The 17,081-nt window shown below is 37.3% G+C and overlaps 1 protein-coding gene across 1 annotated transcript in view; it reads right to left on the minus strand.

Annotated features, from left to right (window-relative positions):
- The window catches only part of TNKS2 (tankyrase 2), a 29,481-nt gene that overhangs the window by 11,812 nt on the left and 588 nt on the right, over nucleotides 1-17,081 (minus strand). Inside the window, exons 2-16 of the mRNA XM_053983774.1 lie at nucleotides 12,130-12,354; nucleotides 11,064-11,159; nucleotides 10,376-10,412; nucleotides 9,996-10,071; nucleotides 8,632-8,726; nucleotides 8,031-8,097; nucleotides 6,162-6,348; nucleotides 5,127-5,248; nucleotides 4,528-4,619; nucleotides 4,363-4,441; nucleotides 3,244-3,415; nucleotides 2,535-2,614; nucleotides 1,421-1,566; nucleotides 831-996; nucleotides 325-544 (exon numbers count right to left, since the gene is read on the minus strand). Of these exons, the coding sequence (XP_053839749.1) occupies nucleotides 325-544; nucleotides 831-996; nucleotides 1,421-1,566; nucleotides 2,535-2,614; nucleotides 3,244-3,415; nucleotides 4,363-4,441; nucleotides 4,528-4,619; nucleotides 5,127-5,248; nucleotides 6,162-6,348; nucleotides 8,031-8,097; nucleotides 8,632-8,726; nucleotides 9,996-10,071; nucleotides 10,376-10,412; nucleotides 11,064-11,159; nucleotides 12,130-12,354 (1,860 nt within the window). The remainder of the gene's footprint in view (nucleotides 1-324; nucleotides 545-830; nucleotides 997-1,420; nucleotides 1,567-2,534; nucleotides 2,615-3,243; nucleotides 3,416-4,362; nucleotides 4,442-4,527; nucleotides 4,620-5,126; nucleotides 5,249-6,161; nucleotides 6,349-8,030; nucleotides 8,098-8,631; nucleotides 8,727-9,995; nucleotides 10,072-10,375; nucleotides 10,413-11,063; nucleotides 11,160-12,129; nucleotides 12,355-17,081) is intronic.

Genomic DNA, 17,081 nt, shown 5'->3' on the forward strand with positions numbered 1-17,081 from the left:
ACTTAAATTACTTGAAAGTAAGTTAAATTGTCAGTCCCAGTGAAGGCAGTGCAATACCTATTATGAAGGACAGCATTACCTTAAGAGTATTTGGTTTTAAAACCTGTCAATAAACAATAAAAGATCCTCTCTATCTAGACAGAACAGGAAAATAATTAAACAGTCTGAAAAGCAGCCTAACATTAATATGCATAAGAATCTAATTTTTTTAAAGAAAAGGTACTGAATCCTCCAGCTTGAGGCCAAACTATAAAGTTGTGTAGACATAGAAAGTTCAGCCACAGTAATTAGTAACCAATCAAACTGGTTAATTAGAACACTGACCTGCTAAATGTAGTGGTGTTGAATGCCGTCCTTGTGTGTCCCGGCAGTTGACATTGTCAGGTGAACAGAGCTTTTTTACTCGGGCCAAACAACCTTTCTTTGCAGCATCTAGGAGAGCTGCATCTCCTCTAAGTAGGTCTTGAATATCAGTATCACCATCTTTAACAAGGTCTAGAGGAGTATTTCCATCCCTGTTTTTCTTTGTAGGGTCAGCTCCATGCTGTGCACACAAAAAACAAGTGGTAAGTATGTCAGTAGAATAAACATGCTGCATCTTAGGCATCTAATGCCTTCTTGAGCAAATATTCTGACATATACTGGAATCCTGCAAAGAGCCTTTCATTTACTGTGTGAAAAAAGACAACACAGGTACTAACAGTATCACTTTTAATGAAAACATTTAACTACAATAATTTAGAAACCACAAATCAATTTCTGAAACGTAAATGGATTTCGAAAGTGAACAAGAAAGAAAGAAATTTACTTCCCTCTAGCATATGTAATACCTGTAATAGGAGTTTGCAAATCTCATATTTTCCTTTTGCTGCGGCTTCATGCAAGGGAGTGAATTTCCACAAATCAGCTACATTGACAACAGCACCATGTTTAACCAACAGTTCTGCAACTTCATAGTGACCGTATGAGCAGGCATTATGTAAAGGGACAAGTCCTCTGGAAAGAATTAAAAGAAGAGAAAAATTCTCTTTAAAAACAGGGTATTTTTTCAGCAATGATATAAACTTAAAACACAATGCATCTTTGACCATATCAAACCACAACAAAATATTTCCCTACCCCCTCAACAGTCTAATATAGTAGGAATACTTATTGCAGTAAAAACTTAATCAGCGGGGCACTAAAGAGAACTAAAAGCACAGGGCCAGAGAAATTCTTGATGCTCTAATCTTAAGTACTGCAAAATGCTTTTGGATATTCTTAACATCTTTATTCTTAACATCTTCATTCTAACAGAAGTTCCCATGAAAATAAAAAAAATGTCTTGAGAAAAATGGGATGCTTATCAGCTAGCAATATTCAAAAGCTGATATATATGACCAATTACAATTGCCAAGAAAACATATATTCAAGCATTTACCCCTTATCTTTTGCATGTACATCAGCTCCATGCTGAAGAAGATACTCCACAACGGATACTCTGTTGTATCCAGCTGCAAAATGAAGTGGTGTAGACTGACGTCCTTCAATATCTCTGCAGTTCACACTCTGGACTGTACACAGCTTCTGTGAATTTCCCCAAACAAAACATATGCCATTATATATAGTGTTGACACCTCTAATTTAGTCATAGAATATTGTTATATGCATCTAATTTTAGATGTTTTCAACTGTTTTCAATTAAAAAAAAAAATTTACAGTCTTTACATTTTACAGATTGTGTACTGAGGAAAAAAATCCACCTGCTCCCAAATCCACACCTCTGATTTATTAATGCTTTTTATATAAGGCAAACATCTGAAGGTGATGAATATTGTCCTCTGCAATCTGTAATAACTGTGTAATACAAAGGTTTCATATCTCTAAAGCAGTCAGTAGATGATTGTTTGATTGCTTACTTCGAGAAATTATACACTGACATATAATTCTGTGCTGCTTTGGCTGGGGTGGAGTTAATTTTCTTCACATGGCTGGTATGGGGCTGTTTTGGATTTGTGCTGCACACAGGACTGATAATAGAGATGTTGTCATTGCTGAGCAGGGCTCACACAGAGCCAAGGCCTTTTTGTGCTGCCACGCTGGGGGTGTACGGGAGGCTGGGGAGTGTCACAGCCAGGACAGGTGACCCCAGCTGACCAAAGGGCTATTCCAGAACAGATGGCATCATGCTCAGTACATAAAGTGGGGGAACAAGGAGGATTGAAGTGGGGGATGTTCATAGTAATGGAGTTTGTCTTCCCAAGTCACTGTTATCCGAGATGGGGCCCTGTTCTCCTGGGGATGGCTGAACACCTGCCTGCCCATGGGAAGCAGTGAAATAGCTCCTTGTTCTACTTTGCTTGTGTGTGTGGCTTTTGCTTTCTCTATTAAGCTGCCTTTATCTCAGCCCACGAGTTTTCCAGCTTTTACCCTTCTGATTCTCTCCTGGTCCTGCTGGGGGGAAATTGACCAAGCATCTGTGTGGGGCTTGGTTGCTGGCTGAGGTTAAACCATGACAAATTCCCTCTTATTTTTAAGGAGAGGTTTAAGCTTACTTTTACAGTATCCACATCTCCAGCCTTTGCAGCCTCCAGCAACTGCCGATCTGCATCAGAATTACCTAATGGGATACCTTCTGCAAAATAAATGAGATTGCATGACAGGTAAGCGTAGGCAGTTGAAGAAATTTGTTAAGACAGGAAATAACTTGAGTTTTTTTAAAGGGAAATCCTTGAAATAAAGTTAACCAATAACAGACAAGTTTCATCTCTGTTCACTATGTACAACTACAGCTGCTAGAGCTAATAGTGTTTGGGAAGCTGACTTCAGCAATGTGCTTCCTGCATGTTTTGGAATATTGTGGAACCAACAAAGCATTCTTATTTCAGTTTCAGAATTAGACCAGATCAAATGTATGTATGTATTATAATGTCCAAACCTTACTCTTGAAAATCCATGAACACTGCTACCTCCACTCAAAAATGCAAAGCAAGCATTTTTTGTTTTATAAACTCATTTTCTAATTTCAAGATTCCCCCCACCCTATGTCAGGATTTTAGTAAAATTATTCCAGGTGGCTATAAATCTTCATATCTGATCATCCAGATTGTTAATTATATTGTTAAGCAGGGAGTAAAACAACACCTAGTTCAGTCTTTTGTACAACTTTTTTTTTTTTCTTGACTAGTCTTCACTGTTATTTGACAGCACTTGGAACAGTAAGTAAAACTAAGCACCTCAGGGATGTTGAATAACTCAGCATACCTTGTAGTAGCTGTTGCACACTTTCAGTCCCCATTTGTAAGGCTGTAAAGCCCTGCAGAGACACGATGGAAGGATCACATCCAGAACTCAGCAGCAACCTGCACGTCTGAAGATGACCACAATGTGCTGCTCTATGAAGAGAGGTCTGGCCAAGGTTATCTAATGCATTAACCTAAAAATAACACAGACAAGAAATACCATCATCAAGTTAGTATTAAAATGTTTTCATTGCTGACTGGGAACATTTCACCAGTAGTATCCTTACTTTAATAAAAAGAACATATTTAGTGTATTTCCAAAGGTGATCACATTCCAAACAAAAGCAGTTCATAAAGTAGACCCCTTTCAGAAGCATGGGAATAATCCAGTGCATTTTTACCACAAACAGGAGTAATTCAGTATTTTGCTCCTCACAGTACTAACTTCACTGCTAAGATGTAGAACAGCTTCTACTTTGTATTGGCTTATTGTGGTTTCTCAGACTGAGGACTTCCTATCTGTTGGCTCAGTCAAAGTGTATTCAACTGTTTAAAACTCTGCACCCAAACCTTAACCTTACTTTCATTCCCTACTCTTCCTCTAGTTTGGGAGACTTCATAGCAGTCAGGCTACAATCAAATTTCCATGAGAGAGATTCAACTCTCAGTCTTGGAGGGTTCAAGCATTACAGAGTCTCTCCTTTCCTCATTTTCTTTTTGTGGAAGTTTGAGCTAAACATTGTGTTATGAATTAACATTTTGCCTTCATTTTACTTTTTACTGCATACAATATCATGTAAAGTCTATCTGTCACACAATTCAGTTTAACTGCTTGCTGTTCATATACACCCCCTATTTTTTTCCTTATGTATTCCATTATTCCTGGTAGACAATGAAGCACTGAATAAGACACTGAAACTTTTCCATTCCCAGAGATAACTACATCTGCATTTCTTAAAAATAAGACCAAACTAATGATGATTTTGTAATGTATATGGCTGTACTGATGGATTGATGGCCTATAGCTGAAGTCTACAAATCTAGAACCTTCCAAAACAAATTATTTTACAAAAACTGTCCATTCTCATGGTATGAAAACCTGTACAGTACATGAACGTCAATGAAAGTATGAAACTCATACCTTAGCTTCATGTTTCACAACTACTTCAACAACATCATTATGAGCCTTTTCTGAAGCCACATGCAGAGGAGTCAAGAAGCTTAAAAAAAAAAAAAGAAAGAATAATTTAAAATGTATTTTGCAAATTCGTCTAAGCAAACAGAGCATTCATTTGTAGCCACTCACTCTTTTGTTTTCTCATTGATATTGGCTCCTTTCCTCAGCAGCAATTCACATACTTGTTTCCTCTTAGGATATGGAGATGCAGCAGCACAGTGCTGTAAACAAGAAAAAATTTAGAATTAACAACCAGCTAGCAATATCCAGGTTTTACTACCTGCTGATCAGCTGGCAGTTAAGAGCTGGTGGTGTACAAAGACAACAGAAAAAAATCCTAAAACATGTAGGTGCTTCTTAATTTGGAAGATTCCACATGGGCTTTTGGACTTACTCTGGTATTTTCAAGAACTCCCCTTTCTAATAACTGCTGGAAACCATCAAAACAAAGTTAACATACATAGCTTGCTGTTGCTTAAAATGAGACTATTCTACAAAACTCAGTCATTTAGACAATCTAAACAGGCCTAAATAACTTATGTTATTCTTCTCATGAACTTTAAGAACAAAATATTAATCAGTGTTATTTGCTTACCTAGACCCTGGGTATTCCAGGTTGATCTGAATTACAGCATTTGACACTGCAATATTTATTGCTAAACCATTACCTAGTATGCTTAGGTTAGCCACGATACATACAAAACCATTAATAAATCCTGAGATATTACCAATGCTGTCTCGTGTGTCTGAGGATGCTTGAAGTTCACTGTTTCCAAAGAAAGATGTTTCTTTATACGAGCTACATCCGATTCTCTTGCAGCCTGCAGCAGTGAGTGACCTTTGAATTCATCTTAAAAAACAAAGAAATACATAGCAGAGGGTTACACTCCTTGGATCAAGAAGGATCAAGAGAATTGCTTCTTTCAGTTAAAAAAAAATTAATTGCATTCAGCAGACCATGGAGCACACATTTCCAAGTCTGACTCAAGCTATTACATCAGTTGACAGAACTTATTAGTTAAGTCAAAACACTACACAAATTTTGCTTTGTTTCTAAACCAAAGCCAGACACATCCAAACTGGCTGCACAAGATCTATTTCACTCACCACTGTGTAGATTCTACTGTTTACACAGGTACTAACTCAAGCATATAAACATCTCCACTTCTGACTTATTTTTGGAAAACCACTTCTAGATGCTATCATGAAGCCTAGTGTAGTATTTATTGACAATTTTTGTAAATATCCCAGAAAGTTATTGTTTTACCACTCAAGGACAGAATCTGAGGTCACTCTAAGTTTGCTAGACAAAAATCAGTGCCCTGCATAATTTTTTTTAAACTTTCAGTGATTGTGGCACACTCAAACATTTTCAGCATTCTAAACAGTTATTCTATTCTTCAAACAAAAAACTGTGGAATAAAAATTAATATTTCAACAGTCTTGATGCAGTGACAGGAACAAGTATAGGAAATGAAAGTGTATTGGCAAGGTCATGAGGGAAAACATTTAATAGGGGAAAAGCTACAAAACCCATCCCAACCATTCGACTACAAAATTGTCAGTAAAATGATTTTAAATGCCTACATTCAGAAAATCTAGCAGTTTCAAATTATAAACAGTGAAATATACTGTGTAACATTGCACAAATACTTTTAAAGTGTAAGCATTTTCTAAATCTGGTTTCTGGCAGGTCACTGTCTAGGGAATCTAATTACACATTACAAGCTGTAACTGCAGAACTGATCCCACTTGATACTCACATGCTAATCGTTCTTTTAATTGGGGCGTTGGAGCCAAATCAATGGTGCTTTTGTTGTGACAGTTCAACAGTGTTGGGTCAGCACCATAACTTAACAAAAGAGAACATACTTCCACCCTGTTCTTAGAAGCTGCTTCATGCAGAGGGGTGAATTGCCACAGATCCATTGCATTCACACATGCTCCATGCTTGAAAAGGGAAAGGGGTAAAAAAAGATGCAGTCAAAACCAGGACGTTAGAAAAAGATTATGTTATTAGTTTTAATACAGTAGACTGTTAAAATAAACATCAATGCTTATATGCAAACTGTTTCCAACACACTGATTTTCAATCTAACACAACATTTCAGCACATTGTGGTTTTTAATCACCTGGTGTCCCACAGGTACATTCAAAGAAGCCAAAAGCCAGCTAGTCTTTTCAGGCTTTGTCAGAAAGGAAAGGAACTCTGCTACAGGCCAAATCAGAGAAAGAGAAATATTCACATTCTCCAAATCACCTGTGAACAAGCTCTGGTACTTTGCAGCTCTTGAAAATGTCTAGAGTGACTAGCTGCACTAAGATAAATACATGTTCTGTGAATAACCCCGAAGATATGAATGCCACAGTATCTAAACTGACATGGGCACTCAATTTTAATTCAAAACATTTAAGTACAAGATTCTACAAGTAACACTCCTGGATGAGTAATGTATGTGTAATTCTTCTCCAGTAACATTTTGACTGTACTTCAAGTTCAGTCTGTAAGCAAGTACATGCTCTTTCCCATTGCTTCTCTTAAAGCTGTAGAGCTTTGCAAAAAGTAATTCAGAATTCTCTAGAGCAGAAATCCAATACAGAATACAACTCTAGCTAAATCGTTAAGACACGCAGTAATGTATAGATAGGCAAAAGCTCATTTGTGGGGTTGTGTCTAGTACCAGCACTGTAAAAATTCACTTTACAACTGGCCCCTGAAGAAAAATCATGACTATTTATATTTACTGCAATGTAAGCTTATTTCAATTGGTTTTTTTAACTTTATTTTTTTGCTAAACAAGTAGAAAGATATATGGAATTAGTAGGGGGCTGAAACAGAGAGAGCAGAACAAGAGCTATCCTCTGAGCAGCCAAATGTCTGCAGTTAGATAGCACAACACTCTCAGTTGTTATAACAATCTTGATTTGCTGTGGCAGCTGAGAATAGGCACAGCTCAAAACTCCTTTGGTGGAGTACACATATTATGCTGCAGCTCACATCTTCAAGCCACTAGTTTAATGTGTATCATACTTATCTTCAAGACTAACATAAGCCAGATACACTGCTTCAGTTCCAGGAGTTCCCTTTTCTTAGGAAAACTGACAGGTTTCTCTTTCTTTGGGTTGAAGGATACAATTCAGGGCCAGAACTGATGCTGTAAAGTTAACTTCCTCAAAAGACTGACTGCTCTTTAATTTTAAAACGTTTACTGTTTTTACCAGTATTCTTTTCAAACAGCTCTTATTGCTTTGTCTTCTAAAATATTCTTCTACTGTCAAACTCAAAACATCACTGAGTTTTTAGGGGGTTTTCAGTACTTTCTTTTTTTTTTTTTTTTTGGTGAGTGTAGAAATATTGAGATAAGCCGTACTTACTTGGTGGTATGAAAATACTCAACTTTGGAGAGAGAGAGTTAAAAACAGAAAGCACATTTATAAAGAAAAAGCTTCCTTGCAAGCAGAAGATTCTGTAGCTCCAGCTTAATAATCACTAACACATAGAGCAAAAGCAATTTATCACTTTAAGTTTTGTAAATCTATGTACAAAATAAAAAAAAAGATGCAACTTGTATTAGTCTATTATAAACAGTTCTTTTTTAATAATATGCAATTTGATCTCTTCAAAGACCAACCTTTACTAGAAGCTCTGTTACTTCGTAATGACCATAGGAACAGGCATTGTGAAGTGGCACCAGATCTCTACATAGAAGAAAAAGGAGAGGGATGATTATTTTAGTACACATATATTAATTTCAAATGCATCTAACACATTTCAACTCGTACCACGCTTCATGTTGAACATTTTACAAAAACAGTATGACAAATGTTCAAATGAAAATATGGGGAAATAAAAAGCTGAAGAAGAAACCAGAAAATCAGCATTTATCAGAACAGTAAACATCTAAAATAATCAATAGATGATAAGTGAATTGCATTGTCTCACTGCAGATGAAATGGTTCCACTCAGACTTGGAACCTAAGCATGAAGAACTATCTGCAGGGGATGTTCCAAGGGGATGTTCCTAATTATATCCTTTTTCACAAGAACAATGCTGTAGTATCTTCTCCTGTGAAAATGAATCAACGTGCATTTCTGTCACAAGAAAGGTTAAAGGTGACAGAACAGTCTAAAGTTGGAAATTCTTCATGGGTAAAACAGTATTGCCACTCTTCACTTCACCTCAATTTTTAATGAATTCTGTTTATTCTGAACAAAGTGAAAAAGGAACTTACCCTTTATCCTTAGCATGTACATCAGCTCCATGCTGCAGTAAGAGCTGGACTATTTTTACACGGTTATACCCAGCTGCTAAATGTAATGGAGTAGACTGAAACAAGAGAATGTAGAATATATCAGTAACACAAAATCAAGGTTGAGTTTCTATTTCTTTTTTCATGATTTGTTAACAGTACTAAACGCTGAAGTCTTTCAAGACTAACAAGATTAAAAAAAATCCCAGAGTGCTTGAATCAGACATTTGATAACTATGTTCATTGTTCACTGTCTACTCTTGAAGTCAACATAAGCACAAATCCCAAATTTACTCCATTACTAATACAAAGGCTACTTTTGGTTTTTTAGCCTACCATAGCAATACTTTGTTAGCACAAACTATATCCTTGTGAAAGGGGAAGTAAGAAGACCATTAACAGCAATGACTGTTAAACTATGAAGAAGTCTCTCTGCCAATCAGTGAAGTAAGTTTAAAAATTATCAAGAGGGATTGTTATCCACATTTGTGAATGCAGTAAGTGAGTGGGGTGTGGGGGAAATTTAATCTCTTCTAAACTCTCACCCTCCAGAGAGCAGACAGATAACTAACTGCTCTATGATCTTTTCTAGCAAATGCATTCAAGCATCAGCAGCATGAAAGGCAGAGCTACAAATTAGTGAGGAGGAATCTTATCCTCTGAATTTTCAAATCCATCCACTGAACCAGATTTCTACAGTTCCTAGAGGATGAGCCTCATAACCAGATGAGAAAACAGAGATGTATCCGTGTTTTGGAGATCCCAGTATCTTACCACAATGCCTCACAAAGGGGAAGTAACTGGATCAAAACTGGGGCAAATGAATACAAATACTTAATGAGAATAATGATGCCAAAATACTCCTGAATGTTCTGTAGGCTAGGGGCTGAACCCAGAAGACTCGGGATTTTTCAGAATGGAGATTCTGAATATTTTTATGTATTTCTTTACCATTACTTACAGCAATGAGCAGCTTGCTCCTGAATCAGTAACTTGCCTAAGGATGCATGTCATATAAAGCACCTGTGTGTTTCTCCCTGATAGGGACAAAAATCTGTGAAAAGGGGCCTTGCTTCTTTATCACTTCTTTATCAGATATGACAGTCAAGCAGAAGTTTCAATTGAAAAGGTGTTTATTGGTCCTATACAGAATTACTTGCATAGTCCTTTCAAGATTAAAAAACAAACAAAAAAACCTCAGCTGGCTGCTAGAGAGGTAGAATCTTATTTTCCCACACACAGTGAAGAAAGTAGATTTTATGTTGAACATTTTTAAAATCTGGTCAAACAATAACTGGATCATGTAAGAGACAACTACTTTTAAACTAGGTTTTAAACAAAAATACCTTTCTGCCATCACTTGCATGACAGTTAACATTTAATGGTGTAAGAAGAGACATCATCTTTTCCTCATTTCCACTCCTGAAAAACAAGATGTGAAATGAGCAGAAATATTCTTATCCCAATTTTTAGTAGCTTATTCTGATTTTATGTTTTTCACTGTGATAATGTTCAACAGATTTGAACACATTCCCCTCTGTATTGTCAACATTAAAAAGAAAACAAAAATGCATTTATGCAACTACTTGCATAGCTTCATTCACAGAAAACAGGCAAAGCTTAGCATCTAGATAGAATGCAAGCTCCAAAGACTACTTATCTATATATTAATTACACAAAATTCTGCAAATGTAACTAATTCCAGTTATTTTCCAAACATACATACCTGGCACTTTCTAAGAGTTCATCTTTCTTGTATTCACCTAGAAGACAGAAGGGTTTTCTTTAGCTGTCAAATAAATATCTATATGTGAAGTTCACGATTTATCTTCCTCTTCTAAAATTTTAGAGAATGTAAGTGCTAGAAGTACTTACAAATACTCTTTTCAGTTGTTAAAGGGAGCTTTTACAAAAGAGGAAGGGTGCGTTTTTACACAGGCAGGTACTGAGAGGACAAAGAGAAATGTGCTCGAACTATAAGACGAGAGATTTAGGTTAAATGTTAGGAAATTCTTTACTCAGAGGGTAGTGAGGCACTGGAATAGGTTGCCCAGAGAAGCTGTGGATTCCCTGCCCCTGGATGTGTTTAAGGCCATGTTGGATGGGGTCTGGGCAGCCTGGTCTAGTCAATGTTCCTGCCCATGACAGGGGGTTGGAACTATGTGATCTTTAGGGTCCCTTCCAACCTAAGCCATTCTATGACTCTAAAAATTTGACAGTTCATTATTGTATGATAAACTATCCAGAACACATGCCATGACTGAGATGATGAAAGCCATATGGGAAGGGAATTCTATTTAGAACTATAGACTGGAGACAAGTTAAAGTAGTATCAAAAAGACAAGCTCCAAACTACTGTGTTGAATCAGTTCAACTGTTACTAGTAATAAAGAAATCTAAAGAGTATCACTTACCAGTCAGCACTGCTTTTGCAGATGGGTCTGCTAAATCCAAAGCTGTTCTTCCATCTGTGTTCCGGATGGTTGGTTCAGCACCGTGCTGCAACAGTACTACAAAAATGCCAAAGTTTTCCATGAGAAAACAATTCTACAAGACAAGGTTTATGAGACATATCATTACTGTAATCTGCAAACAACAAAAGAAACATTCTAACTTCCTTTTTCAAATCTTTAATGTCAGCATTCTGCAACGTCATCTGTGACCAGTATATCTGATGAAACATCAGATGTTTCACATCTAATGTGAACACATTAGACACATTCTAAGAGAAAAAAGCAGATCAGAAAGAGAACAACCACAGACTGACAAGAGACAATCTCAGTTGAAAGACTGTGACTGACCCACCACAAAAACTCAGCAGCTATTTTTCATCAGCTCCAGAGCATGCTGCCCCAAATCCTGTGCTCTCCTAGCCTGCATACAGCAGTGGCAGGCTGTGCATGCTTCACTCAGGCTGAACAGGCAATGTTATCTGTACAGCTCTCTAAAGCTTTACAGCTCTCTTAAAATAAATGGCAGCAAACCACACAAGAAATGTTTCTTGACTACAAGTCTAACTTTCTACCTCTTCCTTAAAGAGCTCCTCTTAAGAACTGTGTAGGTAAAACAGGTAGTCAATATAATTGAAGTTTTCCCATCCTTAACTAATTTAACACAGCTGCTACACATAAGACAGAATGAATCCATTATTAAGATCACTTTTGTTCTTCCCACTGCACTGTGGTGAGAAACAGAAGGCAGCATAAGATCTAGGCTGAAATAGAAGAGAATTTAGCTCCATCATGTCACTTTAAAGCAGTTTCTCCATGATGAACCTTTATAAGTAGACAATTATAAAAAAAAGAAATCCAAAAACCTGTATTATAAGAGTGACATATGAATTGAAGTTTATGAAAGATATTTACTTTTAACCCTTCTATCAGCCATTGCTCCATAGAGTTAAAATGGTCTTAAAAGGGTTCTTGATTTTTCACAGTGAAAATAAGCGAGTCAGTCACAGGAAGAGTGGGAGAAAATTACCAATGCAGACATCTGTCTTTCCCTTAATGGCAGCTTCATGAAGGGGAGTGTAATTCCAATTATCTCGAGCATTGGGATCTGCACCGTGCCGCAGGAGCAGATTGACAACTTCAGCATGGCCAAAAGAGCAGGCGTTGTGAAGAGGAATAAGGCCTCCATCATCTCGTGCGTGGACATTGGCACCACTTTGAAGTAAATACTCAACTACATCCTTCCGACCAAAACCTGGAAAAGGGAGAAAAGGCTTCAGGGTGGGGTAAGAGAAATTCCTGCCCCAGAAGTGCAGATTAAACCAACAAACTTCAGTAATAGTAACCACTCCTAAAGACAATCACAAATGGCATGGTTTACTAAAGAAGCATTTACATATTAACGATGTTTCTGAAATGCTTAAAAATTAGATTAAATGCAGTAGAAAAGGAATATTAAAGATTACAGAATCAACTAATATAGGGTTCCCTCAAAATTCAGCTGTATCTTGCATATTTATATAATGTCAAATGAACTAGGACATCAAATTGTATCTATATTTGCTTTACTATCTCCACATGAGGCCAGAACGCTTTAGGATTTCTGCTTGTAGCCATTATACCCATCTGGTTATGTCCCAAAGGCCACCTCAAAGGTTCCATGAATGTCTCTGTGGGTCTCAGCAATTATTAGGGCAGGTAAAGCCATATTTTAGTATGTATCAGTCTTCTGCCAAGTACCTTCTGGGAAATAACTCATGTGTGCAGGACTTCACCTTCCTTTAAATATCTGAGTTATAAACTCTTTTCCTGAACAGATCAAGATTTGGATGAAGTCTTGAGCTTGCCCCTCTGAGGCAATAACCATGAAGTTGCCAACACCACTGATATCCAGACTGCAGTGAATTTAAACTTTGCTACAGATCAGCCATAGAATGCCCATGGTAGGTTTAAGTCCTTGCAACCATAACCTAGAAATTATGTATATTCCTGATAACAACACAGCATTTCAGTGACAAAGTCACCAAAGCATACAAGAGTCAGCATTTCAGTTATAACTGAACTTTCAGTCTTAGCTTAGTTGTGACTGAACCTTTTCATAGCATGTTCTTCACTAAACCTGACTTCAGTAAATCCCTCTTCTGGAGCAAGAAGCACTTTCACCACCTGGAGCTCCCAAAAAACCCATTGCCATTATTAAGCAATTTCTGGATCCCACTTGCTAAGAGAAGGTCTTGTAGAAAAGCTGCATATGTCAGAGAGAGAGGCCTGGACAAGTATTCAGAAATATTTTAGTTAAATTCTCACTTTACTCTTCCCTCAGAAGTCAGATAAGGAACCACATTCACCACAGATTCATCGTTATTGTAACAATCATTTTATGTCACAGCATGACAATCATTTTGAATCACAGCATGAACATCAAGGTGTTTTCCAGTAACAGTCCTAAGTCTATACTGGTGATGTGCTTCCTCAAAATACTGGTGATGCATTTCTTCAAAATACAATACTGATGGTACAAATCTTACCTTACTAGCACCTTGCCTATGATAGACCCTACACAAATTCACTTTTGAGTCTCACCATGCCACTTACCCACCCTGCCTGTCCTAAAAGAGAACAGAACCTCAGCATACTTCAGATGAGAACTGGATCAGACACATGGTCCATGCAAAACCAGTTTATCTGCACAGGCACAGTAAGTCATATTTACTGCACATGCAAACATATTTCTGCTGCCAAAAAAAAATATTAGTAGCTATAGCCATGCAACCTTATTGTCTATATTACATTATATACATCGTGTTTCTCAATCTTAAGTATGTTCAGCTATTCTAAGTATTATAAATACTGTTATTTTTCTTAAATGTGTCCCGATATTCTTCTTGTTTCTTCAAGCTTTCAAAAAATTCTGTTTATAGTTTGAATACATACTCAAAACGTACTAAATTATTTTGAGAAACTACTCAAAAGAGACCTTCACATATGCTGGAGTCCTGCAAACACATAATCAAAACTGTTATTTCATGACAGACTGCTTGGTATTTTCTTCTGAGTACCAAAAAATATTCTCCAGGACTGCTGCAATTATGTTAGGAAAGACTCTGATCAAATTCTTTGTTATATATCTGGTAGCTAAACCACTCATTCTTGTACTGAAGGCATTCCTACCCCTCAAAGTATTGATGTAAAGCCAGTTTTTTATAAGTAAAATTCCTCATCAGGAATCAACATCACAATTGAAAATCAGCTGTAGTAAACCTTATAATAGGCACAGAGAATTCCCTTGGATCCTTCTATTTAATACAGAGGTTCAATCAGAACAATTTATGAGCAATCCACAGCTTCTCTCTCAGCAAAGCCTGCATCTACTCAGAAAGTACCCTCAGCACAGCAACACCTCTGTATCTAATTTAATGTCATGAAATTAACTCATTTGTATCACACCAACTTTTGTAACTTCTCTCCAGCACTGAGTGCACAGCAGGGATTCCTTACTTCCTTGGGGAAGCATCTGTAGAACAGGGCACCATATATGGAAGGGGAATTATTTTCCCATTACTTTCTAAAGGATGCATGAGTGCAGAGGAAGTGGCCGAACTGCACAATGGTCTCTGCCTCTGGTGTTTTTCCTGAGAGTGGAAAGCTGGGCCAGCCTTTGCTATCACGGGAAGGCAGTCACTGCCTACTCTAACAGTTCCTCTTTACCTGCAGCTGGCTGCAGTAAAAACTATTTCAACACTTTAAAAAACCCCAACATTGTAATTTTTAAGAGGTAGGGGTTTTCTTTAGCTGTTGTTTAGACCACCTAAATGGCATCACACCTTTCAACTGTGCAACATAATGGTCTTATCATCACGAACTGTTTGTTTTTCATTGCCAACAAGAAAGGCTGGCTACTCAGGACCTTGAGCTGACACTCTTCTACCACCTGTGACAGTTGAGCAGCTCACTGCACTTGTTGCCTGGAAAGTTACAAATTTTTAGCTGACAATTCGCAATTATTAATCACAGTAGAAATGTACAACTGTGTATAATTTTAAAAAGGTATTTATTTACAGTCACTGTGGGTCATAATTGACATTCAGCTACTTCTGATGGGATAAAAAGCTAACAGAAAGAACTTAGCTCAAATTCTTCTCCCCTACCATGGGTGTTCATATTTTTAATGAAATTTAGATTACAGGAGGGGCATTTTGGTACCTGCCAAGTCCTTAAAACCTTGTGACACTTTGACACAGTCTGTGATGAAAATGACTGACTTGAGGAAGTATATGCAGTTTATGATGGGAGAGAATGGAGCCTCTTTTATTGTGAAAGGTGGTGGGCTCTTGACTAAACCTTCAGGATAACTTAACTATCACACACACAGTTGTGTACTACAAAATCCAAACAGCAAGCTCCAGCAAAATTCCAATATGTATTACTTCTGATAATGACACGTTTCTAGGGATAGCTTGAAGTTTTTTGATTTTTTTTTTTACATCTTTTACTTCAAAATCCACCTTTACAAATGCACACATGGAAAAAGAGGAATTGGTTCTTTTTTTTTTTTTAATTGTTAGGTAAGATCTGGGAAAAGTCTTAAAAAATAGAACCCAGGTTCAGATCCAGAATGTCAATTAAAAAGGAAAAAAGAGCAATACAAAACGTGGTGACACGGTGTATTTCAGCTCCAACTCCTCCATAAAAGAAGTCCTGAAACTGAATTAACTAGTCACAGAAGTTTTGTAATGCATTTTCTAGGAACACCCATAAAGAAAGCAAGAATACAACAGATTTTTGCTTTTACTTCCTGGAATGTGACTCCTTCAGAGGCAAAGACAAAAGAAGTGAGTATTATTCCAACTGTGAATAATAGGGGAAAGACAAAACCAAACAAAATCAGTCAGGCCCAAGTCCAAGAGCTACTTATGTCCACCTTTCACAGAGAGCCTATTGCAGGTGGGCTGACAACAGCAGAGCTCGACCTGAGGTGGTAAAGGGAGTTCCATGGAGAAATCACACAAGTGTTTTCTGTCCCATGTTAACCAGAAACTCTCAGCATCTCCTACAGGCCCCTGAGAAGAACAGTTAATTTCTCTGTACCAAGTCATGGTGGCTCGTGCATGACAGCAGTGTCTCCCATTTACACAGTAACCTGTTTAACCTCAGAAATCTAACAACTACCTGAACTTATGGCTATGCATTTTTTAAAGAAAAATCTTTCTACAGATCAGGAGTTATTTAAAGTCAAGACAGATAACCCCTGTTCAGAGAGATAAACTAGATCATTATAGTGAATGAGAAACATCTTAGGCAAAAAAAAACCCAAACTAACAAAAAGCAAATAAATAAATAAAAACAACCCCTCACTTCTCCAAAATGCTCTGAAACATACACAGTTGTTTAGAAGTTCAGAATTTATAAGTGGACAGGCAGGATTGATGCATATAAAAAAACAGCTACAAAAATTGTTTTCCTCTGACAGGATATTTTAAGTTGTCTCCTGAGCTCTCTTGCTGATTAAGCTTCTTGAATTTATGAAATACTGCTGTTTTGAGGAGGCTTTCAAGAACTTAGACCTCTTAAGCCTGAGTCAAGCTCTTTTAACATGAGGAAAGGATACCTGAAGCAGAAACCTTACTAAGACAACCTAATAAAGAAACAAACATCTTTGTTACTATCCATATCATTTAGCTGAAAAGAAGCTGTTGTTTTCTGCAGCCTGTCAGCCTTCGAGTCCTACATCTAAGGCTGTAATTAAACCAAAACAACCAACATGAAAACAACAGTCACAGTCAGGTCTTTGTCTGAAAAGGTGGGATACAATCTTCTGGCCAATTGCCAGTGAAAGCAGTTGTCCTGTGACGTCAGTTGTTTGCTTACTTACGTCCTGAATTAACAAAGTCCATTTGTCAAAGATAAGAACGCAAAAAGCTTAGAAACGGTGTTATCTGACGAACACCTTCATGCGTTCAATTCCAAAAATGCACAGGCCCG

The sequence above is a fragment of the Vidua macroura genome, chromosome 8, assembly GCF_024509145.1.
Source record: "Vidua macroura isolate BioBank_ID:100142 chromosome 8, ASM2450914v1, whole genome shotgun sequence".
In the NCBI taxonomy this organism is placed as follows: Eukaryota; Metazoa; Chordata; class Aves; order Passeriformes; family Viduidae; genus Vidua; species Vidua macroura.